This window comes from Eulemur rufifrons, chromosome 7 (assembly GCF_041146395.1).
Source record: "Eulemur rufifrons isolate Redbay chromosome 7, OSU_ERuf_1, whole genome shotgun sequence".
In the NCBI taxonomy this organism is placed as follows: Eukaryota; Metazoa; Chordata; class Mammalia; order Primates; family Lemuridae; genus Eulemur; species Eulemur rufifrons.
In genome coordinates, this window is record NC_090989.1 from 285,139,663 (window position 1) to 285,165,321 (window position 25,659).

A 25,659-nucleotide genomic window follows, 5' to 3' on the forward strand; every position below is an offset into this window, starting at 1 on the left:
CCCAGAGCAAGCCCCCCACCCAGAGCCGCCTGTTTCAGGGCCCCTCCTTCCGCCCCGCTGAGACTTGATCTTGGCTGGGACCCCTGGTGCCAGTGTGTCCTTGGTTCCTGCAGGCGGGTGGGTCCCCAGTCAGTCCCCGGCCCCGTGCCCTCTCTCCAGCTAGCTCTGGGCTGCATGGCGTCTCTCCTGTCTTGTCAGCCAGGCCGTGGTGGCAGAGGAGAGCCACCCCACAGCTCAGCGCAGCCCACTGGAGGCGAAGGAGCTGCCCTCAGGTAAGCCCCCTGGAAATGGCTGTTGGGCACCCTCTGCGTGGATCTCGCCGGAAGCTTCCCCCACGTCCAGTGGGGCCCATCCAAGGCTGGAGCCCAGCCAGCAGGCAAGGACGGGAAGGCCCATGAAAACCAGAGGGGACGGGTCCCAGTGGCCCGTGATGCTGGCCGCAGACCCCTTCACAGCTAGAAGATTGGCAGGCTCTGTTCCCTGCAGGAGGTGACACGCAGCCCTTCTGGGGAAATTAAAAGTCACAGCTGGCTCTGATTGTTTTAGTCACAGCTTCGTTTATTGTTTATCGGGGTATTTAAGTATTTGGAAACCAGCTGCCAGGAACATCTTCACGCACAAACAGGAGGCTTTGCACGTGTTACATTTTCCTCTTTCTGAACCTACGTGTGGCCCAGGCCTTGCCAAGCCGAGCCCCTGATTTACGGGTGGGTGGGAGAGGCCCTGGTGGTGTGCCCAGTGGCCATGGGCTGAACTGGGAGGGTTGCAGGGCCCAGGCTGCTACCGCAGAGCTCCCCGTCCAGCCCTGGGGAGCCCCCGCCCCCGCAGCCACCCCGAGAGCATGAAGGACACTGTTCACGCCAAGGCCGGGGTCGGGGGGCTCCCTGCATTCACGCTCACAGGACAGATCCGTCGAGATGGGAAGGTCAGAACCACCCGCAGCCTTGGGGTTGCCCCCGAGAGCCCGGCCAGGCGGGGCTCCCCAGTGAGGCTTGAGGCGCGGGGGGCAGAGGGGCGCACAGCACACCCCACGACCGGCCTCTCCTGGATCCAGACCCGGGTGGGCTGCTGTTCAGGCCTCTGTGGCCGGGAGCCCCTCTCTGTCAGCGCTGCTGCCTGCTGCCCCCGGCCGTGGGGAGCGGCCGTCACTGTTCGGGGCAGCAGGCACCTGCACGCCACTCACGGACCCTCGCTGCCTCTCGGAGGGGCTCGCTCATCCCACCTCCCCTGCAGACCAGGGCCGGAGGCGCCGCGAGCGTGAGCAGCAGACTGTGGCCAGAGCTTGTTGTGAGCCGCCACGTTCGCCCTGGGCCTGCCTGACTCCGGCACACCTGCTCTCGGGTCAAGAGACTGTGTTTGCAGGGGCTCCTGGGTGACGCCCCATCAGGTCACTGGGGGAGCCCAGGGTCCCTCCTGCACAGCTCCCGTCGCCTTGGCCTTCACCACGGGATGTTCCCGTGGGCAGATGTTCCACGCATCTGAGCTTCAGCTAGACAGCTCAGGTTCCCTTAGGCCGGTGGCCTTGGGGCTCCGCGTCCCCACACCGGCCAGCTCCCAGGGCAGAGCAGATGGCACCGTGGTGGAGGTGGAGGCCCGGTGCTCCTGGGGCGGCCCGGCAGCGTCCCCACCCCTTTGTCTCCACTTTGCTGACCTCCTGGCTGTGCCGGGGGTGACCTCGGTGCGTCAGAGGCCTGCCCCGCCCCACGTGTCCGGCTGGAGGGCCACCAAGGGGAAGAAACGAGCTCTAGCGACGGGTTTCCCAGCCCTGTGAGGGCGCTTTCCCCAAAGTAGGGAAAGAGGTCTCTAAATTGAAACAGTTTCCTGAAAGCTTTTTTCTGAGATTTCGTATCACTGACTGTCCAACCAGGGATAATTTTAGGAGCAGACTGCGCTGCATGTTGGTGTCTTCACGCCAACCAGATAGTGCAAATAAGTGCTGTGTCCATTTTGAATTTTAAGACTTTTTTCACGTGGCTTCAGAGTTCGTGGGAGCTGCTCATGCTGCTCTCTGTGCCCGCGCCTGCCAGCACTGACAGCCCCCTTGCCCACAGGAGACCCCCAGACCCAGCCCTGCCCCTCCTCAGCAGAGGAGCCCGGGACTCCGACAGACAGCCACGCGAGGGGCTTCCGGGCTCGGAGCCGGCACTCCCAGGGCAGAGGGGGGCCTTGTGGCCCTCAGGAAGCCAGTGTGAGTTGGGGTGTGGCCGTGCTCTTTCTGCAGGCCCAGGAGGCCTGGCCTGGCTTTGTGGGGCCTGCTGTGTGGTCTTGGAGGGTTGCCCATCGCGGGGGGTGTTGGGGGATTGAGGGCCTCTGAGCCCCTCCCGGTAGGTTCTGATGACTCTGAGATACCCCAATTCTCTGGGTTTTGCCCCAAGACTCAACACCTGGGCAGGAAAAAAGATCTTTTCCACGGCAGCAGGGCCCTGATGTGTTGACAGGTCTCTGGCGCCACGGGGAAGAGGGGAAGGGGGTATCTGGTGAGTGGGGGTCTCCACAGCCCTCTTTAAGCGGTGGCCTTTGTTTCTTAGCCGTGGTCACTGCAGGCGCAGGGGCGTGGCCTGTGGCTACAGGATATGGACGGCCGGCAGAGGCCACGTCCTGATAATGTCATTTCTCTCCTGTTTCCAGCAGGCGGCTGAAGGCGGCACCAGCCAAGCCCAGTCGGGGTCGGGCCTGGGTCTCGCCAGGAGTCCCATGGGGGAGCCCCAGGACACGGAGAGCTGGTGGTCGGGGGCGCAGAGGTGCAGAGCCCGTGCCGGGGAGAGCCCTGGGCAGGGGCGGGGTGTGGAGACGGGAGACAGGTTCCGCCAGCACTTGCTGTCTTCTCGCTGCTCCCGGGACCAGCAAGCACGGCTCACCCCGGCCTTTCCGACTCTGACCCACTTTCAGAGACAAAGATGTCGCCCATGAACCGGCCCAAGGTCTGGCTGTGAGGCCAGCAGGGGGCCCTGCCCTGAGCATGGGCTGTCCCGGCCCTCTGGGGGGGTGACCACCCACCTGCTCCCTGAGCCTGTGGGACTGAGACTGGACACCCCCAAAGACAAGCCCCCAGGAGCCCTGTGCTCTGAGGGTCACCTCTGATGGTGGCAGAGGACGGACTGGGGTGCTTTCCAAGGGTGTGCAGTGTTGGCCGACCCCTGTGGGGGCCCTGACAGCCAGCCTGGGGAGGAGGTGGGAGGCTGGGCCCCTCCTGGGGCTCCCCAGAACTCCTCCTCGACCGTGCTTGCAGGACAGAGGCCTGTCTGCAGGACCTGGGGGTCGCCCCTGCCCGTCTGGAAGACGCCTGGCTGGCTACCTCTCCAGGTGCTGCCCCAGCCCCTCCCTCTCCAGCCCACTTAAGGGTCCTCCCCATCCGGCTGCCACGCCAGGGCCGGGCTTCCCCCTGCGGCACGCAGCCCCTGCCCTCCCGCTGCACACCCTGCTCAGGGCTGGCTGCAGCGGTGATGCTGGTTGGCCGATGCTCTGTCTGGAACCGACCATATCTCAAATGAAAACAAAACCTGGCAAAGCCAACCACTCAGCCTTGAACGGCAGCTGCGGCGCCGAGGCGTGTCCCTGAGATGGGGAAATGTGTGTCGGAACAGGGCCGTGGCGTGGGGTGGCGTCGGGTGGCTGCTGGGTTGGAACCAAAGGGGTCGAACACGCTGGCACCATCGACATTTTTCCTGCCCCTGTTGGGGTCTTTTTCTGGTCCTGACCCACTGGCTTTGGGGGCCGGGGTGTGGGGTGGGGTCTCAGGGGCAAGTGTGACCACTGTTGGGCCATCCCCGAACTCACCCTCTCTCGGCAGCTCCTGCGGCCCCTGAGGAGGAGGCGCCACCGGCCCTGTGCCAGAGCAGCGCCCTGCCCCGGCCGCCTACTGGGGACCTGAGCTCCGCGTCTGCGTCCACAGCCTGCTCAGGGTCTTCGGGAGCCCCCGCGTCCTCCCCTACCTCCTCAGCGGGCTCTGTGAGCGGCGGCCTGTCCTGCCCCTCCGCCAGGGAGTTTCAGAAAGCAACCGCCACCCTGGTGCAGCTTTCCGAGAGCCCCGTCTCCCTGTCCAGCCTGGAAGCCGAGGACACCCCGGGTGACGGTCTCAGCTGGTCTGGGGAGTTCTCTGCGCAGAGCTCCTGGGAGGAGCCCGGCCCAGCTCTGTCCTGGGGGCTCCACCAGGACGAGCCTCGGCAGCGAGGTGTTCCTGGGGGTGGGGGACAGGGGACCCGGGCCCTGTATGGCTCCTCCATGGCCGTGGCCATGGCGGGGCACCTGGAGCCGGATCGGAGCCTCCTGCAGGCGGGCGGGCCGTTGCCGCTCCCAGATGTGCCCTCCCCGGGGTCGAGGTCAGAGCTGTCAGAGGCCTCTAGCAACGTCTGGGACGAGGACAGTGAGGAGAACCTGCCGGAACCCAGTGCCAGTGCCGAGCCAGCATCCGGGAGGTCCTCCCCGGCAGACAGCTCATCTGGCCTTGAGGACGCGGGGGAGCCCCACGTGGCTCTCCCCTCCCTGGGCCTGGGGGAGGGGCAGGAAGCTTCTGGAACCAGCGAGAGCCTGACCAGTGGATCAAATACAGGAAAAGCCAAGCGGGTGTCCCCTGAGGCAGCCTGCATGGTGTTCCCATCCGAAACCTCCCCCCGCGGTGACTTAGACTTGCCACTGTCCCGTCCTTCGGGGACCTCGGCATCTGCAGGGGTGGATCTTGGCAAAGGACAGATGCTTCCTCAGGCCACAGCTGGCTGCCGGGGCGGGCCCTGGCGTGCTGACCCGAGCTCATCCACCCAGAGGAAACCCCTGCAGGCCCCTCCTGGGGACCCCAGTGGGCTGGCACCCCTAGTAGCCAAGGGCCAGGGACCTGGGCCTGGTGGGAACGCAGCCTCCCCCGTCCTGGAGGAAGCTCGTGCCCCGCTTGCTGGCGGCGTCTTGACTGAGATCCTGTCTCCCGTGGATGAGGTGCTGTCCTACGGCAGCTTCGACCTCCCGTCCTCCGCACACGGGGACACCCACCTCCCCCCACCACCTCCCACCCCGCAAGCAAAGAGTGACGAGGAAGACGCCAGCCCAGGCTCGGAGGACTTCCCTTCCCCACCCGAGGAAGCCATGTTCCCCGGGGCCTCGCAGGGCGCCCAGGGGGAGGACACCTCCATCCCCAGTGAGGACTTGTCCTCCTTGTCTGAGGGGGGCCTGCCGGAGGCACTGTCCCCGCGACCCCAGGAGTCTGGGCTCTGCCTGGGGGCGGCTGGGCAGGGTGGGAGCTTTGAGGACGAGTCGGGTGAACCCTGTGCTCTGGTGGGAGGGCAGGCTGCAGGCAGCCGGCGGTCTGAACCGGTCGGCTGGCCAGGGTGCCTGCGTGAGGGGGCAGGGAGTGTCCCTGGGCCGCTCCCAGGGCCATTGGCACAGCCTTCAACTTCGTCCCGAGAGGCCTATGTGGCTGGGGAGGACCTGTCAAGGCTGCTGGCGGCTGGTGACACAGACATGCTGTTTGGCACTTGGCGGGGGGGCCTGGAACCTACTTTGGACACAGGGTCCTGGGCTGGCATGGCCCTCGGGGAGGCCTCAGGTCGTCGGGAGGGGCCCTGGGATGGGGTGCAGAGCTTCGGGAGTGCAGGGTGCCCGGGAGGGTCGGGGCATCTCTTAGTGTGCCCGGACGAGCCCCTGGATGCTGTTTCAGCTTCAGCTGTGTCCCTGGGCAGCCACGCCTGCTTGGCCGAGATGCCCCTCAGTGGCCAAGACCTCACAGAAATCTGGGTGAGCACAGAGCAGCCGCACCCCCAGACCCCCAGCCTGCGGCCCCAGCAGCCCCTCCCCCAGGCCGAGTGCCCGTGGGGGCCAGTGGGCAGGCCGGGTCCCTGGGGTGGGCTGGGGAGGGGGGCGAGGGAGCCCTGAGGCGTGGGGCGGAGGCCCAGGCTGGGGCCCAGGACTTGCCGGGCATGGCGAGGGAGGCGGTGGTGGACCTGGTCTCCACCCGGCTCACCAGGAGGGTCCTGCGCGACTCCTTAGCGGCTCTCTCGGCGCTGGCCCCGAGGGGCAGCCCTAGGGGTGCTGAGACGGCGTTGTGAACTGTGTGTGCGTCCACACAACAGCCGCACGGGAGCCAGGGCCTTCAGCGAGCCTGGACCTGCCCAGGGCAGAGGGACCCGCGGAGCAGCGCCCAGCAGGCGGCACAGGCGGGCAGCGGCCCCACACCCACTGCTCACTGGCTCTGCCTTCTGGACGGAGGCTCTGCTGTGTCCATCGGTGCTCGGAGTGGCTCGGACCCAAAGTGACTGAGACAGACACAGCGGGTCGTGCGGGTGCTGGCCAGAGGCCACTGGTCAGGAGAGGCGCCAAGGCCAGGAGGTCGAGCGAGCATAGTCCAAGGAGCCGGCAGAGGGCGGTGCCAGGATGGGGCAGCACCTGGGCCAGCACAGGGGCTTGGGGTTGGCAAAGGGCCAGCGAGGGGGGTGGGGAGGAGGAGGAGGAGCAGGGGGAGGAGGAGCAGGGCGAGGAGGAGCCGGCGCTGGGCTGCACTCGCGCCAACTGGGCGCCCAAGGGCTTTGCTCAGGAAGGCATTGGTGGGAACATTCTCCGGCTGTGACTTCAGAAGGTGCAGGCCCCCATGCCTTCGCTGTTCCAACAGTTGCTTGCACTGGGGTGACTGGCGTGGGTGCATCGTGTGCCTGAGTGAACAGGCGGGGGGAAGTGCCAACCTGGGCCCGAAGGTCCCTTCACCCACAGCCACCCCGGCCCGGGGCTTCTCCTCTGGGGCAGGTGGGCCAAGGCCTCGTCTCCTGTGCCTGTAAGGGGGGTGCAGCTGGTCTCTGCCGGTGCCATGGACTTTGCCTTGCCTCCAGGGGCTCACTGGGACCCCAGGGGTCCCCTTTTCCCAGGAACACAGAGCCAGGCGGCGAGACTAGCGCTGCCACCTCCGGAAGAAATGAGAGCCCACTTCCCGGGCAGGCCTCCCGGTGCGGAGCCACCTGGCGCTGTTATTCAGAGGCGTTGGCAGGTGGTGCTGGCAGCGCTGCGGCTTGTGCGTGGAGGGCAGGTCCTGATCCCCAAACGGGGGCAAGCTCCCCTGCCCAAGAGCACCTGCTTCGCTCGGAACAGATATCCAGGCGGGAAGCTCAGGAATCATTGTTGGTTCAAGTATGCGGAGGACTTCCTGTGGGGAAAGAAGTCTTGAGAAGTTTAATTGTAAAATGAAACAGCCCTGCAGATGGTCGGGACTCATCTGGCTGGGGACGGGGACCACCAGGGTGACGGGGATGGGGTCTGTGTGCGGGGCAGGCTGGCCGGGGACTCAGCACAGTGTCCTCGGGAGAACAGCCTGGGTGCAGGCATGAGGGCCTGCGGGGCCACCACAGCCGTCACCTCCCATAGGAGCCGCCACTGTAAGCCACTGATGGGCTTGGCATATTCCGGGGGAGGGACGGGCTGCCTGGGGTCCCCGCTGCCCACCCTCTCCCAGAGCAGCTCTGCAGCCGCAGCCACGCCCCAGCAAAAGCCACAGGGCCCCGGTGGACAGCCGCGTCCACTCGGCTCCCAGCGGGCTGGTCTCTGGGCCCTGTGGGACGGGTCTCCCCAGGGTGACCAGGTGCTGGGCCGCATGTGTTCCTTCTTGAAGGGTGGCTGTCAACATTCCAGCGCAAGAGCACACTTGAGTTTGTGCTGCAGGGAGTTCGCTAGAAATCACCGTGACAGTCTCCTCTTAACTAACACACCTTGTTTTGAGAGCGCAAGCGTCCCTTCTGCATATTTGGTGGCTTTGTGCTGAGTCATGGCTTCCGTGCACTGGGGAAGTGGCTTTTAAATGCGCCCGGCAATCCATGGTGCATGGGAGACAGCAGCTCTCAAACCGGGTTTCCAGCTTCCACGGGTGAGATCTGCGAGGAGGCTCACTCACACCGTGACGGAACCTCCCAGAGCTGACTTTCCACGTCCGATGGCAGCGTGGGGACGTGCGGCTGTATCTGTCCTCCATCATCCAGCCGTCTTCACGTCCGTGCACCTTCCACCTGTGCACCTGTCAGCCACCTGTCAGCCATCCAGCCATCCCTTCCCAGTTCGCTTCTTAGATGAAGGCCCTGCTTGCACGGGGAGTCCAGGTTTGGTGAGTGGTGTGTGGCTGCGGAACCTCCAGGCCCGGGGCTGGTCCCCCCAGCGCTCAGCTTCCCCAGCCTGAGAGAGAAACGCATTCGCTAATTGCACCTGCCCCTGGAAGACCCAGACGTCCACGCGCACAGCTTGAGTAGGAGACGTCTCCAAAGCTGGCATCTGCAAGGCTGGGCCAAGCCCCGAGGTGCCAGGTCACAGGACACACAGAGCCACCTGTGCCCCTACCCCAGGCCCCTTGGGCCACATTCGGGCCCCCTGCTGTGAGGCAGCGCCCTCTCCAGGCGGCCCCTCCACACTGCAGCCATGCCCAGCCTGCCTTCTCCAGCCGGGCGGCTCCCAGTGCCCACTCCCAAGGCTGACCTTGGCCACCTCTGCTCACCACGGACGCACCTGGCAGGTCAGGGACGCACGGGCTGCGGCCCTCCCTCTGATGCTGCTCCTGATACTCCCCAGCCACCCTAGAGCGGGAACGCAGTGGGGTGCGTCCATTCTCGGCATGTACAATTTCAAAACAGATTTTGAGCTACAGCTTTCTTATTGATTTCCTTCTAGTTTTCTGAACAAATTAGTCTGTAATTTTTTATATTTTTCTATTTATTGCTGACCCTTTTGGATTTATGAGGCCGTGTGAGAGGAATTATGTATTTTACGCACATGTGTTTGTCATGGCAATAAATCTCCCGTGTGGAAACCCTGCGATCTGCCTCAGATCCCCGGTTGCCTGTCCCGTCGCCGTGGCTTGGTGCCGACGGCTGGGACGGTGCGGGGGCCACATGTGCAGTGGGGACCAGGGAGGCCTTCCCCGGGTGCCCAGCGTCACTGGAGTCATCGCTGGCCTGTGGCGCAGTGCCCTTGAGAGGAGGCTGGTCGTGGGGACGGAGGAAAACCCAGGCCTGGCCTGCCGCGGCCAGCCGGAGGGGCCGGAGCCGTCGCAGACTCCGGCTGGAGGAGCAGCACAGCCAGCAGGGGCATGAGACAACTCAGCGTCCCCCAGTGTCACGTGCACAGAGCACAGGGCCCTGGCGCGGATGTATCGATCCCAGGCGAGACTCCAGTCCCAGCCTCCTCCCCGGCAAGGTCTCCCGCTGCGCCCGCCTTGGCTCCCATCCGAGTCAGCGCTCCGGCCAATAAATCTTGACACCAGCCTCAGGAGAAGTCATTATCTTCCATAGAAAATGATTATTTCTCAGTTAAGCCCTACATTTAATTTTCCCGTGATCTGTCTCTTTCAGCTTCCCCGCTTAACAGTCCCTCCTGCATAAAATGCCCACGCACGTGCCTTACACCGCACAAACCCAAACCACCAGACGAACTTTACGAGTCCTTCTGACTCCCTACCCTGCGCGGCCGTAACGGCCACACTCATAAAACACACGCAAGGAGGCCAGCAGTGCTGGCTACGATAGGGTGACTCCTGGACACACTCCCGGGGAGCACTCCGGCAGGGCGTCTGCTCCGACGGGGCCCCCCGGCACCCAGGGTGTCGGTTCCCATGGGCTGGGAGCTGAGGGAGCCCACGTGCCTTCCAGGTGGAGCCGAGTCCCTGCCGGGTCGGGGTCCCTGTCCCGGGGACGAGCCTGGGCAATTTCTGCCCAGGCCGGTCTCGGAAGTCAGTCCTTCCCCACAGCTCCAGGCAGCTCTGGGATCCTGGAAGGACGAACTCAGGTCTCACACAGCCCCCGTGGCCCCTGTCCTGACCACCCACCCCGTGGCAAAGCTGGGGACAAGGACAAGGCCCCTGCCCGGGGGCTTCCTGCCACCCTGCCCTCACCTGCCACTCACCTGGAGGGGGCTTTTCCCTAGAGCCGTGTCCACCCAGGTGGCAGCACGACACAGTCTGGGCATCAGGGAAGCTAAGTGCCAACCTGGGGCCTGAGGCTGCCTGTGTCCTGGGCCCCACCCCGCTTTTCACCAGGGGTGTGGCAGGGACCCTCCACATCCGGTCAATGGAGGGCAGCCACTGTGCCCTTCCCATGTCACTGTGGGGACAGGAGATTGAGCCCACCGGCACGATCCCCAGCACGCAGCTGGTGTGCAGGGGTGCCAGCGCAGGGGTGCTAATTCCACCTCATACATTTCCCAAGGGATGGGTGCTGGGCATGAGCAGGTGAGCCCTAAATGCCAAGCTCCCACTTACAGAGGGCGGGTGTGCCGGGCCGGCGAGTCCTGGAGCTGGTACAGGTGAAGTCTGCCTGGCCTCGCCTTCACTGTCCCCGTGCAGAACCTGCTCCACTGAGGTGGGACCGGAGCAGGGACCAGCCTGGCCCTGCCCTCCAGGGCTCACGTCCACCGGCCGGGGCGCGAGCTGGCATGATTGGGCGCCGACCGAATGCTGAGGGGGAGGAGGCTCAGAGCCGGTCAGAACCGGCCCTCCTGGTGTTGGGGGCACGTGGCTTTGATACCCTCTTGGTCACATATGTGCCATGTGCCCTTAACCACCCACAGGGGTCAGCCTCAGTTTCCCCCTCTGTGAAACAGGAAGGACGGTCTCGTATTTCCTCAGCTCTGAGACGGGATCTTTCCCGCATTTCAGTCCCTGTGGAATCAGAGTGTGTCTCCAGCGATGTCCAACGGCGACGCCGACGTGTGCTTGCTCCTCGGACCACGCATCCCGCCGCGGCCTGAGGAAGCGCCGGCGCTTCTCTTGCAGGCGCTGGGGCAGATTTAACCAGGTCAGGAGGGTGGGGTCACAGGGTGCGGCTCCGTCGGCACCACTCCTCAGGTCCTGGACTCTGAGATAAAGTCGCCACCCCTCCCCTCCCCGCTGCTCTCGTGTTGACATTTCTGACCTTGGGCTGCCTTTTATGACGGATGTGCGATTTTCCCGAGCAGTTTGTATGACACTGATCACGTGCCCTGTGGCAGGGGGACACTGGATTTCGGAAACTGGCGTTTTCGTGGTGCAGTCTCTCGGTGCTGGGCTGAGCTTGGTCCATGGGTGGCTCGGTGTCACCCCAACATGCTGAACGTGCCCCTCCAGCTGGGACGCCAGCCTTCCTTCCCCAGGTGGTGGGGGCAGGTCACGTTGCCAGAGAGCAGGGACGGAGTGGGATGACCTTGCTGTGGTCCCTTCCCGCCCTTGATGAGACCTCATGAGTGGAGGGGATCCCACAGGATCCCCTGGGACCAGAGCAGGTGACTGGTCACCCAGTGGCCAAGGAGGGCCGTGAGAGTGGGGCCAGCACAACACACCCACCTGAAGTGTGGGGGTCCAGGGACCCCCCTCCAACTCTCTGAGCACAGGGAACATGCCTGCCCTGAAGGAAGAGCTATGCGTGTTGGAAGGACCTGAGCCCAGATGGGGGAGGGACACTGCCTCTTCCCCAGTACGGTCCCTCCAAGTGGCTTTTGGGTGTTTGCTGTGAACTCAACTATGTCCCCCAGAATTCAAATGCTGAAGCCCTAACCCCCAGTGGGGTGGCGCTAGCAGGTGGGGCCTTTGGGAGGTGATCAGGGTTAGGTGAGGTCATGGGGCTGGGGGCCTCGAGATGGGTTAGTGCCCTTCTAAGAAGACCCCAGGAGCTCTCCCCTGACCCTGCCTGTGAGAATACAAGAAGGTGGCCGTCTGCAGCCCAGAAGAGGGCCCTCGCCACAACCCTTCCGGACAGCCCCGCCTCCACCATCTTTGCTAATGTGACAGCCAGACGCTGGGCAGTTTGCACAACAATCATCATGTGACTCTGTGGCCATGGCTGGAAGCTGAGGCCAGCCATCTACCTGTGGTCCATGGTTTGGGGGTCGGGGGCGTGTGAGGCTGGAGGGGAGCCTGGACTCCACCCCATGGGCAGCAGGGGGTTCCCAAAGGCCCCCAGCACAGACCCCTCAGAGGCTGGGGTGCCCGAGGAGGCCAGTGCAGCCCCCCCTGTGGAAAGAGATGATGGCTCATTGGGGGCCGAGCTGGGCAGGTGCAGGGTGCAGGGACCTTTTCTGCCCAGCTCCCTCCCCGCCTAGTGTCCTGCCCAGCAGGCTGGATCTGGTCTTCCCACTTCCTCCTTGCGTCCCCTCAACTCCCTGCCTCTTTTCTTTGGTTGAATCTACTCCCATAGCCCAACCTCACCCTGGCAGGCCAGCCCTGGAGCAGGGGACACACGGCAGGTGTCCCTCTCAGTCCCCGACCCTCGGCTGACGGCCCTGTGTCCTATCTCACTGAGAACGTAGAAGGAATCCAGAGAGAGGTTTAGGCCTTGCCACGGCCAAATATGCCACCGTTCCACTCTCCATCCTGCTGCCACGAATGTGCTGCAGGCTCCCGGGACCCCCCAACTCCGCTCCCAGAGTCTTCCACACTGTGGCGACGCCTCCCACCTGCCAACACCCGCCCTGGGCCTCCCGCCCCACCTTGTTTCTTTGCTCCCTGTCTCAGCAAAGCTCTGCGCTGTCTCTGCTTTCCCCCTCCGTTCCATCGGAAAACACTTCCCCTTTGTCCCCTGCGTTTGCTCAGACCGCTGCTGTCTGGCACAAAGCCCAGCGTGGGCTCTCGATGCCCATCTTAGCCTGATGGGACGCTCCCGTCCGCTCTCTGCTCTGCCCCTGGGTCTCCGCGCTCATTCCCCTCCACCCCACCGCTGCTCCCTCTGGGGGCCCAGGCTCAGGGTGTGGCCCTGCCCTCTGTCCCACAGCCTCCCTGGGGACCTCGACCAGCGCCAATACACCCTGTAGGCTCCAGACTCTCACTTCCGACCTCCCACCTTCCTTAGGTGTTGAAGAGGTCGCTCAGATTTAACAGATACAGAACAATCTCCTGATTTCCACCCACACGGCCAAATTGCTCTCCCACCCTCCCCCCCGAAGCCTGTCATCTCAGTCGTGACCCCCTCTGCTTCCACCCAGGCTCTATCTTCAGAGCACACCCTGAGTCGGTGCCGGACCCTTCTCGCCGGCACCTCCACCTGCCCTCACCAGCTCCTGGAGGACTGGGACGGCCTCTCACAGGTCTCCTGACACCCTCCTGCCCCTCCACAGGGCAACGAGAGGGCAGAGCTGCATCCCTGCACAAATCCTGCACAGCCACCATCACATTCTCTGTGGCCTAGATGGGGAGGCCCCTCGGTCTGGCTCCCGGCTCCCTCTCTCAGCTCCCTCTGCCCGGGCAGCTCCGCTCCAGACAGACTGGGCTCCCGCTGTTCCTCCAGCAATCAGCACCCTTCAGCCTCAGGGCCTCTGCACGTGGCGTTCCTCTGCCTGGGCCACCTCTTCTCCACTCACAGGTCACCTTCCCAGAGAGACCTCCGGACCCTCTGGTGTGCAACAGCCCCTCCCCACCGTCTGCACCCCGCCCTGCTCTGTGGCTTTTGTAGGTGTATTGGCCGCCTTACCGTTGACGTGTTTCAGGTCTGTGCCCCAGATGCAGACCCGAGGGTACCTGGGGCTTGGTTTTTTTTTTTTTTTTTTTTTTTATTTCATCTTATTGTTTTGTCCTTGCTTTGTCTCCAGGGCTTGGCACGGAGCAGAAGCCAGGAAATGTGAGTGAAGGAGGGAAGGAAAGGGGGTAACCACCTCCCGGGAGCACAGGGCGGTCTGGAACCTGAGAACCTGAGCTTCAGGCCAATGGGGAGCCGTGGCCGGCTCAAGTCGCTCCCATGCATTCCTCTTCTTGTTTGTTTTGGTCACACAGTTCTGGGAAAATCTTGATGTGTATAAAAATCAGGAATGGCAACTAAAACGCCAGGTCTCATATTCAATTAAACAAAAAAGTCGCATGGAACTTCCTTTCCTAGGTTTGCATAGAAACGAATGAATCTTGTAGCCGAAGTAGACTCACACGTCTAACACATCCGGCTTTGCGTGGATGTTTTGCTACATTTTCTCAGAGTAAAACCGCCTATTAGAAAGTCAAGGTCAGGGTTGCAACCTCTCTGGAGCCCCAGGTGGGGCGGACAGGTAAAACACAGGACGCGCCTTACCTGGATTCCAGGTAAGAGATTAAGTCTGAGACTGTCCCATTAAATTTGCATTTCAGGAATGGGACAGACTTGGACTGAAAAACCCACTCGCTGCTTGTGTGGAAGTCACATTTGACCTGGATGGGCGACCCCAGCCGGCTCCCGGAGGTGGCCTACCGCGCGTGGGCGGGGCCTGCCGCGCGTGGGCGGGGCCTAGGCGGAGTCTGCCCCCGCGTGGGCGGGGCCGAGCGCGCGCGCCGCGCGCGCCGGCGGTTGCCAGGGTGAAAGGTCAGCGCGCCGGCGACACTTCCAACATGGCGGCGGCCCGGGAGGCGGCGGCGGCGGCGGCGGCGAAGCGCAGCCCCGGAGGCCGAGCGGGGCCGGCGCCCCGAGCCTGGCGCCCGGGCCCGCCGCGGGCCCGGCTGCCGCGGCTGCTCGTGCTGCTGGCGGCGGCGACGGCGGGGCCGGGCGGCGGCGGCGCGGCGCGGCTGTACCGCGCGGGCGAGGACGCCGTGTGGGTGCTGGACAGCGGCAGCGTGCGCGGCGCCACCGCCAACAGCTCGGCCGCGTGGCTCCTGCAGTTCTACTCGTCGTGGTGCGGCCACTGCATCGGCTACGCGCCCACCTGGCGGGCCCTGGCCGCGGACGTGCGAGGTGAGGCGCGGGTCCCGCCGCCGCTCCCGGCCCCGAGTCCTTTCCCCACCGCCCCGCCCCGGCCCCTGAGGCGCCGCTCGGGCCGACGCTGGCTTTTCCGGGGGAGGGGCTGAGCCAGAGGCTCCCCGTGTGTCCCCAGGTAATTCCCCGCTGGATCTGGCAAGTGGGGCTGTCTCAAGTCAAAACGAGAAGAATCCTCCCCAGCCCCACTCCGCAGTTAGGGGCAGGGAAGCCCTCCCGCAACCTCCCGGCTCTCACAACGCCCACGTTTTGAGCCCCCAGGTGCTTCATTAACCTGCTGGGCCCCCTGCCTCAGCTGCTTCCGGACACACGTTGGACTGCACGTTCACCCCCCTTCCCAGTGACTTCCTTTCAGTGTCTGGAGTCCCCACTCCTGTCCCGCAGCCATAGCCGCCTTTTCCCCTTTAAATCTTCGTCGTCCTCTTCCTGGTTTGGAAAGCTGACCGCATGACGGATGCTGAAAGTGAGCCCACCACTTAGAAATGCAAACACTGCGGAGACTTCCCTATAAATGCAAAAAAAGACTTACAGAACATTTATTGGTTGGTTCCTTGTTCACAGACACAGCTTTTGAGAAAACGGTGGTTCACTAAACTACTGGTAACGTTCCCACACTTTATTGTTGTTTAGCACGTTCCTAGTGCTGCACATTGTTAAGCAGTCGCCGAGTTATTCTCCTGCTCTAAAGGGTACAGTTGCAGTGGGCGTGGGCATTTGCAGCACCCCACACCGTAGGTCCTTTAAAGTGGTATTTAAATCTCTGAAGTAGGAGCTCGTCTGGGCAAGAGTGAGGTTTGGCAGGACTCTGTTGCTAGTGTTGCGCTAACCTCTAATTACATGTTTCAGTGGGCAAGAGTGGTAACAAATTGTTACTCTTTCTTCCTGCACCTTTGTTTTCATGTCTTTTATCCAACTTTGTTGTGTTTTCCTTATATCCAGACAGGTTTATAAAGAAAATTTTCTTCGAGTCTAAATAGGGCTTATTTATGTAATTGTAAAGTATTATATCAGAGTACTGGGCTTTTTGATTCTATTGGGTTTGTTTTCCTTGGTCTACTGTTTTCTTAAGTCCCTGGTGTTCCGCACTGGTCAGAACTGAGGTTGGAGACTGGAAGAAATGGACAGAAAACTCTCTAGTGGGTTTTTGGGTTTTTTGTAGACTTTGCTTTTAGAGAAAACAAGCAATTCAGTGATGCAGAGAACTTTTCAGTTGTTATTTGGTGGTAGAGATGTAGATATGTACATTAAAATGCAGGTGGCCCAGGCAAGACTGTGGCATTATGTGTGCATTTGGTTTTGATTTTTTTCAGTTTAGTATCTGAAGTATAAAAATTGTAAACCAGATTCAAATATTGGAAACTATTTTGTCTTTGAACCAGCAGGGAGGGAGCCTTGAAAATTGCCCCTGGAGGCCGGGCATGGTGGCTCATGCCTGTAATCCTAGCACTCTGGAGGCTGAGGTGAACAGGTTCCTTTGAGCTCAGGAGTTCAAGACCAGCCTGAGCAAGAGCGAGACCCCGTCTCTACTAAAAATAGAAAGAAATTAGCTGGACAACTAAAACTATATAGAAAAAATTAGCCAGGCATGGTGGCGCGTTCCTGTAGTCCCAGCTACTCGGGAGGCTGAGGCAGGAGGATCACTTGAGCCCAGGTGTTTGAGGTTGCTGTGAGCTAGACTGATGCCACGGCACTCTAGCCCGGACAACAACGTGAGACTCTGTTTCAAAAAAAAAAGAAAGAAAGAAAAGAAAATTTCCCCTGGAACTTGGAAGGAAAGTTATTTTTGAAAGCGAAACAGTAAAGTCCATACCTAATGGTGTGATTAACTTAACTAAAAAAGGTTACTTTAAAAGGGCTGGCCTGCTTCCAAGTCGAGGCCGGAAGAGTGGCCTGGGCCTAAGGCTGCAAGGGGATGTGGCTGAGAATGAAAGACAGCTGTGACCAGACGGGCTGCAGCGCGCCCAGACAGAGGGCCCCAAGAGCCAGACTGTGCCAGTGAGGCTGGCCGAGGCAGAGGTGTGGCGGAAAGGGGCCCAGAGCCCTCAGTGCTGAGGAGTGTCTTGCCCAGGGTCCCCACAGCTCTTTGTGAGGCTGGGGTTCTCAAAGTGGGGGTCACCTTGGGACTTGTTAGAGACGCTTGTCTCATGTTGCCCGAGCCCAGGCCTGCTGGGTCAGAAACCCGGCGGGTAGAGCCCAGTATCCTGGCAGCACAAGCCCCAGAGTTGGAGGATCCCTGCTCTAAGGGACACCAGCCCTGCAAGACACTGCAAGAAAGAGCCCTTGGCCAAAGGAGATGGGAAGTGGGGCGCACGAACTCCACCTCATGGGTGTACAACACAGGTGAGAACCTTAAAATTGCAGAATTCCTTAGTAACGGAGCCTGGTAACTCAGACCTTTGCCTCCTACGTGCTTGTCCGCAGGACTCTTTGTGCCTAATTTCAGCACATGGAACGTGGGGAAGGGCTGTCACCGTGAAGATGGGGCAGCCCCTCTGCTTGGCACTGGGCTGTCCCACAGGGAACAGGGCGCCCCTCCCCCACGGCAGTGCAGTCGTCTGATCCTCCCACAGTCATCATTCCCGTCGTCAGCTCTTTGGTCCTGATCAGTCACCTGTGAATCGGGTCATCCTGCCATTCCTTTGGGGCATGCAGACCTTGGATTGGGCCCTCAAGGGCCTCTTCCTGTTCTCCCCTCAAAATAGTGTCCAGCCAGCTTCCCTTATCCATCCCCCTCCCAGTCTCTGCAGCAGCAGAGCTTCTAGAAAGAGGGGATCATGGTGCAGCTCTGTCCCTAGCCTCGATGCCGCTCGCGGGGTGAGCCTGAGCTACCACATCTCTGCCCCTCCTCCATAGTCTCCTACCTGCAAGGGGCAGAACGGGCACTGGGTGGGGGTCCTCCCTGGCTCCTCAGGGCTCCCTACTCACAGCTTAAGGGCACCTTCATTTTCCTAAAAGATGTGGATTGAACTTTCTTTAGCTCTCTGCTGGCTTTTTCAGATTTTGGAAAATAAATGTTTTTCCTTATAAGAAGGTGGCTTATCAAACAAAAGGTCTCTTGTTTGGTGTAGGCAGATGTCATCCTAGTGTTTGTGTGGATTGGCTCAGGCCTGTCACTTCCAAGCATTTTATGAAACAGAACCCTGCTGTTCCTGAGAATGGTTTGGCCAGTGTGCTGGAGCGTGACACACCTGGCCTGGGGCCACACTTTGATCCCTTCACCACCGAAATCTCTGAGTGGACAAAAGCAGTGTGCCCTAACGGTACAGCTTGTGTTCCGTGGCTCTCTGTGGCCTTGGTGTCTGTTCCTTCCCTCTCACTGGGCAAGCAGGGCGGATTCTCTGCTCTTGGCCTGGAATTCTTGATAAGACTTGAGCCGTCACCCACAACCCGTGGAGTACTTCTAGAATCGTCCTGCAAGGAGGCGTCTTTTGTTAACGCTCTGATGTTGCAGGGGATGACACGTGAGGGGGAGTGAGTTATCTCTTACGGTCACACAGCTGAGTGACAGACTAGGGTCTGAGTCCAGGCTTGGGTGACTCTAGACCCCCAACAGCCTGCTTCCCTGTCTTTGCAGAGGACCAGTTGGGGGCTGGGAGATAGGCACGCCCTGTGTCTCTGTCATTACTGCCAGGAGGTGGCTGCAGCCGGCCTGGCCTTCCTGCTGAGCTCCTCTCTGCCCCACTGGTCTGGTTCCTTGTCTGCCTGGCCAGGCTGCCGGCTTCTCAGCGCTCAGCTAGGACGTGGTGCTCCCCATGGGCCCATCAGCTCTTCGCTGGAAGAAGAAATGAAAAGGGCTGGAGGGAGGAGGAGGCGCGGTGGCAATGGCTGTGTGGCAGAGCTGAGGGTCCAGGGGGCCGCCAGACACTTGATGGACTCAGGAGGAGGGCGGAGAGGGCGGAGGGAAGAAAGAGTCGGGCAGTGGTGGCCTCTTCTTATACAGCCCCCACTGTCACGGCCACGTGGTTGTTTTACGGAAAGGAGGATGTGTCCCCCAGCTGGGGCCTCCAGGGTGTGGCCTCCCTGAGTAGCTGCTCTCAGTGCCTCTGAGGCTCTGCTGTGACCCAGGCTGCTCACATGCCATCAAAGCGAGGACCAGCAAGGTTTGCTAAGAAAGGCCTCACAGACCATGTCCAGGGAACTGTCACCACGGTGTAGTGCCGCAACGGAGTGACCCAGGGCGTAAACACTGCCGAGGTTACCTGACGGAAGATGAGTTGGGGGACGCAGTCATTCTCTAAGCTGCTCTCTCCTTGTCTCTCGTCATCGTGATGCTTCGACATTTAAGTGACGAGAGATGACATCATTGGGAATGCTGTTTACCCCTAAGCACCCTCGAACGCTGAGGACCATCTGCAGTTCCGATTCAATAAAACTGGGCTACATGCTGGAATGAAGAGGCACAGGGCCCCAGACCCACCCCCAGTACCGAGACGAGGCTGAAACAGCGGCCGGGTTTTCTCAGACCAGCCCTTGGTGACTCTCAGACACTTTGTGTTAGGTCTCCTGGTTGCTGTGTGGGTTTAATTTCTACCCAGGCCTGTTATCCCAAATGTGTGGCTGGAACTTGGAACTTATCTAAGGAGACGTTTGCTCAGCCAGGAGGGGGCCTGCACCTGGCAGGAATGTTCTCCATCGTCTGGAATGTGGGATCAGAGACCCCGACGATGCCCTGCCTTCACGAGGGTGAAGAGGCCATGATGGACTCTGTACCTTGAACACAGCGCTGTAGTCGAATTCGTTTAAACCTTGGAGGTTAATTAATCTTTACTGTAATCATTTTCTAGAACTAATTGATGCTTGGCCATAAATTGGACTTTTATAGACTTCTTCATTAGAACATGACAAGTAATGGCAAAGGATTTAATCTTGTAGGTTCAGTAATAGAGTTATTTGACAAGTAGATTTGAAATAAATTTTAGTCTACTCTTTATAGAAGCTTAATTATTTCACAAGTATTTTTAAGCCTGTGGTACTAAAATAGCCACACTCCTGAGCGGAAGTGAGAAACAGGCACGTGGTTTGCTCTGCTTCCCTTTCGGCCCCTGGTGGCGCTTTTCCGGGACTCTGCGTGCCTCCCAGCTGGCGCTGCCTCGCCCAGTGTGGCCGCAGAAGCAGGCAGTTTGCATTCAGTTTAGAGGTTTCTTTCCTTTGTCAGCTCAGACCCAGACAGGTGGGAAAGGCAGGAGAAGGGGAGGGTACCAGTTGAATGAGGCAAATACCCTGAAGCTAAAGCTTTTAAATGTATTTGATAAAATAGACTGTCATATCTTTTGTGTGGCTGTGAATACCGTCCATCTGCCAGGGTCCTTGCAGGGACTGCTGGTGCCTGCTCAGCTGCTGGGGGCGGCCCGGGTAACTGAAATTCTCCCTCATCCGCCTGCCTTCCCGGCGCGCACAGGCCGGCGTTCTTTCAAAGACAGACAAAGGCCTGGTGAGGTGCCACTTCACCAGGCCCTGTGTTTGAGTGGGCTGTATTTTGTTGGGAGTGTAGCTTTGCAGGTGACTTGTTGATTCACAGGAATCTGAAGAAGCCAGGGCAGTCAGCGCCTCTGCCTGTGCGCACCGGTAGAGCCAGACTTTCCTCTTCTTCCTGCCGGTGTGTTCCGGCCAGAACCTGATGTCTACTTTGCATGAACTCATGCACCCATTCCCTGCCCCAAGCTCTGTGGTAGGCCCAAGAACAGCAGCAAACAAAACACTTCAGAGGGAGGGGCAGGCAATAAATAAAAACAAATAAAATGAGCAAGTTAATGATAGATTATATAAGTCCTAAAAAAATAAACAGCCTGATGGGACAGAAACTGGATTGGCACAGGGCAGTGGAGAATGGCCTCGGGGGACAGTGTCTCAGACTGGAGGGTGGGGTGTGGCTGAGGGAAGGTCCCATGTAGGAACCGCATGGTCAGGGCCCCGAGGCAGCAGGACCACTGTGTCTAAAGGCTTTTTTTTTTTTTTTTTTTTTGAGATGGGATCTCACTGTGTTGACCAGGCTGGCCTTGAACTCCTGGGCTCAAGTGATCCTCCAGCCTCAGCTTCCTGAATAGCTGGGACTACAGGCGTGAGCTACCACATCTGGTTAAAAGGACTTTGAAAGGGCCTCTGTGGCTCAAGGTGGTGAATGGGGAGGTTCCTGACGGGCAGGCGCAGGCACGTGCTGGCTCTGGCTCCCGGGCCTCTGTAGGCAGCCTTCACTTCTCCCTGCGCAGCAGGAAGCCACAGTGCAGTTTTAAGCAGGCGGCTGGTTTGTGTGTGAAAATTCTCTGGCTGCTCTCTGGAGACCTGAGGGCTGAAACCCGCGGAGGACCAGTTGGGCCAGTTGGGCCGCCATGAGCGATGCAGGGCGCCCCCAGCAGCTGCAGCTGTGATGGGACTGAGGGAGGGGGCCGCCATGAGCGATGCAGGGCGCCCCCAGCAGCTGCAGCTGTGATGGGACTGAGGGAGGGGGCCGCCATGAGCGATGCAGGGCGCCCCCAGCAGCTGCAGTTGTGGTGGGACTGAAGGAGGGGGCCGCCCAGCTTGCCAAGGGCTGGGATTTGGGGGGTGAAGAAGAGAAACATAGTAACACTTGTCTTTTGACCTCAGGTTTGTGAGGGTTTCCCCAGTGAACAGAAGGGAAGACGGCTTTTCCCTGTTTGGGTTGTATAGTGTTTGGCGAAACTTACCAAAGGCCACATCCTGTCTCCTGGGAGCATGAGAGCGCAGGGAAGTGGACGCTCACCCAGGATGTGGGGCGGCCTGGTCGCGTTCCTGCCCAGGGCACAGCTCCTGTTCTGGCCCCTGGCCAGTCAGTGCCCCCTTCTGGCTAGTGTTTGTCTACATCCTGCCGTTAAGGAAAGAATAGTTAAGACTTGGAAATGACAACAAGGTGGGTTTCCTGTCCTCTCGGTGCCATGTTGGAGCATCGTCTTACACGCCCACCGGAGGCTGGTTGCCCAGGAGGATGCCATGCGTCTGCCCTGGGTGTCACTGCAGGGTGAAGGCCCGGGCTCTGAGGTCACAGGGGAACTCGCAGACCTTTTCTGGGAGAGGTGCAGACAGCTCCTGTCCAGTGGAAGAGGGAACCCCAAAGGTTGCGGCTTTCTCACCCTGTGGGACATCAACCAGTGGTGGCCCCGGCAGGCCACGTGGCTCCGTTCTCCAGCACTCTTTTACCGGCCTCACCATCTGCCAGTCCCGTCAGCTGCCGGTTGAAGAGCATCCTTGACACGTGTTCATTCTGCATTTGTATGAGAATCATGCTTTTAGCTTTTTGAGAATTATACTTTGACCCTGGCATAGAACAGCGTGGACCCTCACGCTGGCGTTTTACCTGCTGGAGAGGTCACAGGTGGTCCATGCAGGTTCCCTTCACACCCTGTCGGCTGTTTGCTGGCGACTGTGGCCTGCTCGGTCAGCACCCCAGCTTTGGCTCTGTTCCCCACTACGCTGAAGGCGTCATATTGGTTAAAACTGAGGGAAAACTAGGGTTTGTTTTTTTTTGTGTGTGTGTGTGTGTGATTTTGCTTTTTGGGGTTTTTTTGAAACACAATCTTATTCTGTCACCCAGGCTGGAGTACAGTGGTGTCATCCTAGCTCACTGAAACCTCGAACTCCTGGGCTCATGGGATCCTCCTGCCTTGGCCTCCCAACAAGGTGGGACTACAGGCTCTTGTGCCGCGCCTGGCTAATTTTTCTAATTTTGGTAGAGACGGGTCTATGTTCTTGCTCAGGCAGGTCTTGAACTCCTGACCTCAAGCTCCCACCTGGGCCTCCCAGAGTGCTAGGATTACAGGCATGAGCCATGTGCCCGCCTCGTTTTCCTTTTTTTTTTTTTTTGAGACAGAGTGTCGCTTTGTTGCCCTGGCTAGAGTGAGTGCCGTGGCGTCAGCCTAGCTCACAGCAACCTCAAACTCCTGGGCTTAAGCAATCCTACTGCCTCAGCCTCCCGAGTAGCTGGGACTACAGGCATGTGCCACCATGCCCGGCTAATTTTTTCTATATATATTTTAGTTGGCCAGATAATTTCTTTCTATTTTTAGTAGAGACGGGGTCTCGCTCTTGCTCAGGCTGGTCTCGAACTCCTGACCTTGAGCGATCCACCCGCCTCGGCCTCCCAGAGTGCTAGGATTACAGGCGTGAGCCACCGCGCCCGGCCCTCGTTTTCCTTTTTAAGCTGGCAGCTGCACCCATTGGATGCCTGGTGAGGCTGAAGGAGAAGAATCCAAGTTGGTGACTGGAGTCTGCACTGCGTGTGCTTTCCTGGCCCGGCAGCATCTGTGGCCCAGACCACGAACTCCCCTGGGGGCCTGTGCACCCGCCTCTCTCTCCTTGGGCAGCATCTCCCCCACGGAGGAGCATTGTCGCCATGGTTCTCGGGGTGCAGAGGCAGAGGATCAGGAATTTGGGGAGGGATGCCTGGGATGGGACGGCGGAGGCAGCAGGGAGGCAGCAGGTGAGAAGCCATGCAGAGTCTGGCCTGGGGGCAGGGGGTGGCTGGGAGAGGTCAGGGGGTTGACTGTGTGGTGGGTCAGCCACCCTCAACCTCCGCCCTGACTGCCAGTGACGTAGGACAAGGAGGGAAAAGGCTGCCGCTCCGCTGGTTACCTGTGGCTGTGAGTGCTACTTGCGACGGAAATGCTCTGAGCAGCCCGTTCCTCCCGTACCTGTGAGGCCGGACAGTGCTGTTGGTTGAAACGTTAATATCAGGAAATGACCCACGGGGTGCTCAGCTGGCGAGGACTGTTCCTCTTTGTGTGCCCAGAGTCTCTGGCGTCAGACCGGAGAAGAGGGGTCTCAGCCTTGCACACCGTCCGGCCGCACTGTGCCTGGAGCCACCAGAGAGCTCTGTGGGTGGCTGTGCTAGGGCCAGGCGGTGACCCTGTTACAGTATCCCTGACACAGAGCTGGAGTCACCGTGAGTTTCGTGTGTGCGTGTGTGTGTGTGTGTGTGTGTGTGCATGCATGTTGGGCCCAGCCCTGCCCTGTCGGCTGCAAGAGGACTTTTTCACAGCCTTGTACTGCCAGCACCTCGCGAACACCACTGCAGGCTCAATGGCGTCCATGGCTTTTTCTGAAACAACAGTGGCAACCTCGGTGGTGGAATCCTTCCAGACTCCCGTGGTGTTCTCTCAGCCGGGGTTCTCCTCCATAGCGCTGACAGTCCTGTCCACGAGCACCGTGTGTGATGTAGGTCCTTAAATGTCCTTATGACCCCATGACCTGGAGGCTGAATTAGAGACGCTGTGTTTGGGGGCAAGTAGACCAGCGACACCTTTGGTGTGAACTCACGGGGTTCTGAGTGGCCAAGGACGATTCCGATATCAAAAGAACTGTAGAGGCGGTCCCTGACCGGCAAGGTTCTTCCTGACTCCAGGGACAAAGCGGCAGTGGAACCACTCCAGAAAAGGCGCTCCTGTCCCACCTTCTCGTTGTGCAGCCGGCAGACTGGCAGCTGCTGTTTATCTTTCCCTCCAAGGCGTGGGGATTAGCAGCTTTGTAGATAAGGGGTGGTGACCGCAAACCCAACAGTGTTGGCACAGAAGGGCAGAGGTAGCCTATCCCTTCCTGCCTTAAACCCCGGTGGGTGGCTCGCTTCTCTCCCTTACTAATAAATGCTCTTTGTGGCCTTTTTTTCCTGAGTAGGGCACTTTCATCTGCATTAGAAACCTGCTAGGCAGGTACCTTTCTCCTCAGTGACTTTCTTAGCTGCATCTGAGAACCTGCTGCCTCCTGGTCAGCAGAGGCTGCGTCTCCTGTTATCTTGACATTTTTAAAAACAAAACTCTTTCTAGAATTGTCAGACCATGCTTTGCTGGCATGAAATTCTCTGGCTTTAGAGAATTCGTCTTCCTTTTGCTTTAAGTTGTCATATAGTGACTTCACTTTTTCTTGAGTCACACGAGAGTCCATAGGGATGCCTTTCTCACGGCAGTCCTGCACCCACGTAAAAGCTGCGTTTGCAACACGAGGTATAAAGTATTTTGCAAAAAGTGCAAGGTTTTCATGCCTGCAGCGGTGGCTTCATGAATTTCCTTTTTTTTTTTTTTTTGCAATGGTCCTCAGACTGGATTTATTTATCTTGAAATGGCTGCAGCTGCAGACCTCGGTCTACGGCACGTATCGAGCAACTCTGCTTGTTCTCGGGACGTCAGGACTTTTCTCCGCTTCTCGGGAGCACTTCCAGCATCGCTGGTAGCACCTTGTATGCATGCCGTGGCTATTCGAGGTTTATGGCATTATGAAAAATACCCAAGAACCAGGAGAAGTCCCCTGTCACTGTGATGCACAGTTTACTGGAGAGACAAACTGCCCACAGGGGTGATTAGCGTCACGCGGTGTTTCAGGCGGGTACTTGCAGCACTTGAGGTCACCACGGCAGCGACAGGAGGTGGCTGTGGAATCATCACACTAGGACGGTGCGCACTCCAGGCCATTTTATGCAGTTATGTGTGGTTTAATACCGCGTCTTTATATTTGTTTACATTACAGAATGGTGCCATGTGTGGTCTGTAAGTGTGTGCGTGTAAGTTTGGATAAATTTTAACTTTTTATAATAGATTTGTGCATATTTTATGGTAGTAAATGATCAAATAGACTAGTATCTGCATATATTTTATGCAGATATTCATGATATATCTTTTTCTTAACTTTTTTTTGACGTTTCTAGGCTATGTGGTTCATCTGAGAGGTTTTTCAAATTGTTGCATATCTCCAAAAATTTTTACAATACAGTTACTGAAAAAAATCCTCATATAAGTGACCCCAGGCAGCTTAAACTGGTGGTGTTCAAGGTGACCCTTTGACGTATGTGATGAGACAAAGGCGCTAGGAGGTAAGGAGGGTCCCCCCTCGCACCCAAAGTCCTCCTTGATAGGTTCTTGGAAACTACGCCTTTAAGCAAAATGACAAGCAGCAGGTCCTCGAATAACATCGTTTCCTTCAACATAGTTTCCCTGTAACATTGATGAGGGAAACAAATTGGTTTCCTCAAACATCGTTCACCTAAAGCTGCAGTTTCCATGAACTTAGCCCAGTGTTGAGGGAGGACTTCCTG

At 59.3% G+C, this 25,659-nt stretch overlaps 2 protein-coding genes across 2 annotated transcripts in view; both read left to right on the top strand.

Moving 5' to 3' along the window:
* The window catches only part of CCDC187 (coiled-coil domain containing 187), a 38,990-nt gene extending 31,852 nt beyond the window's left edge, over window positions 1–7,138 (top strand). Inside the window, 11 exon segments of the mRNA XM_069472176.1 lie at window positions 203–272; window positions 1,108–1,287; window positions 1,422–1,754; window positions 2,052–2,188; window positions 2,629–2,741; window positions 3,304–3,449; window positions 3,791–5,805; window positions 6,057–6,235; window positions 6,403–6,546; window positions 6,593–6,723; window positions 6,843–7,138. Coding sequence (XP_069328277.1) covers window positions 203–272; window positions 1,108–1,287; window positions 1,422–1,754; window positions 2,052–2,188; window positions 2,629–2,741; window positions 3,304–3,449; window positions 3,791–5,805; window positions 6,057–6,235; window positions 6,403–6,546; window positions 6,593–6,723; window positions 6,843–7,138 — 3,744 coding nt within the window.
* A 7,128-nt stretch (window positions 7,139–14,266) lies between these two features.
* The window catches only part of QSOX2 (quiescin sulfhydryl oxidase 2), a 35,772-nt gene continuing 24,379 nt past the window's right edge, over window positions 14,267–25,659 (top strand). Inside the window, exon 1 of the mRNA XM_069472177.1 lies at window positions 14,267–14,606. Coding sequence (XP_069328278.1) covers window positions 14,267–14,606 — 340 coding nt within the window. The remainder of the gene's footprint in view (window positions 14,607–25,659) is intronic.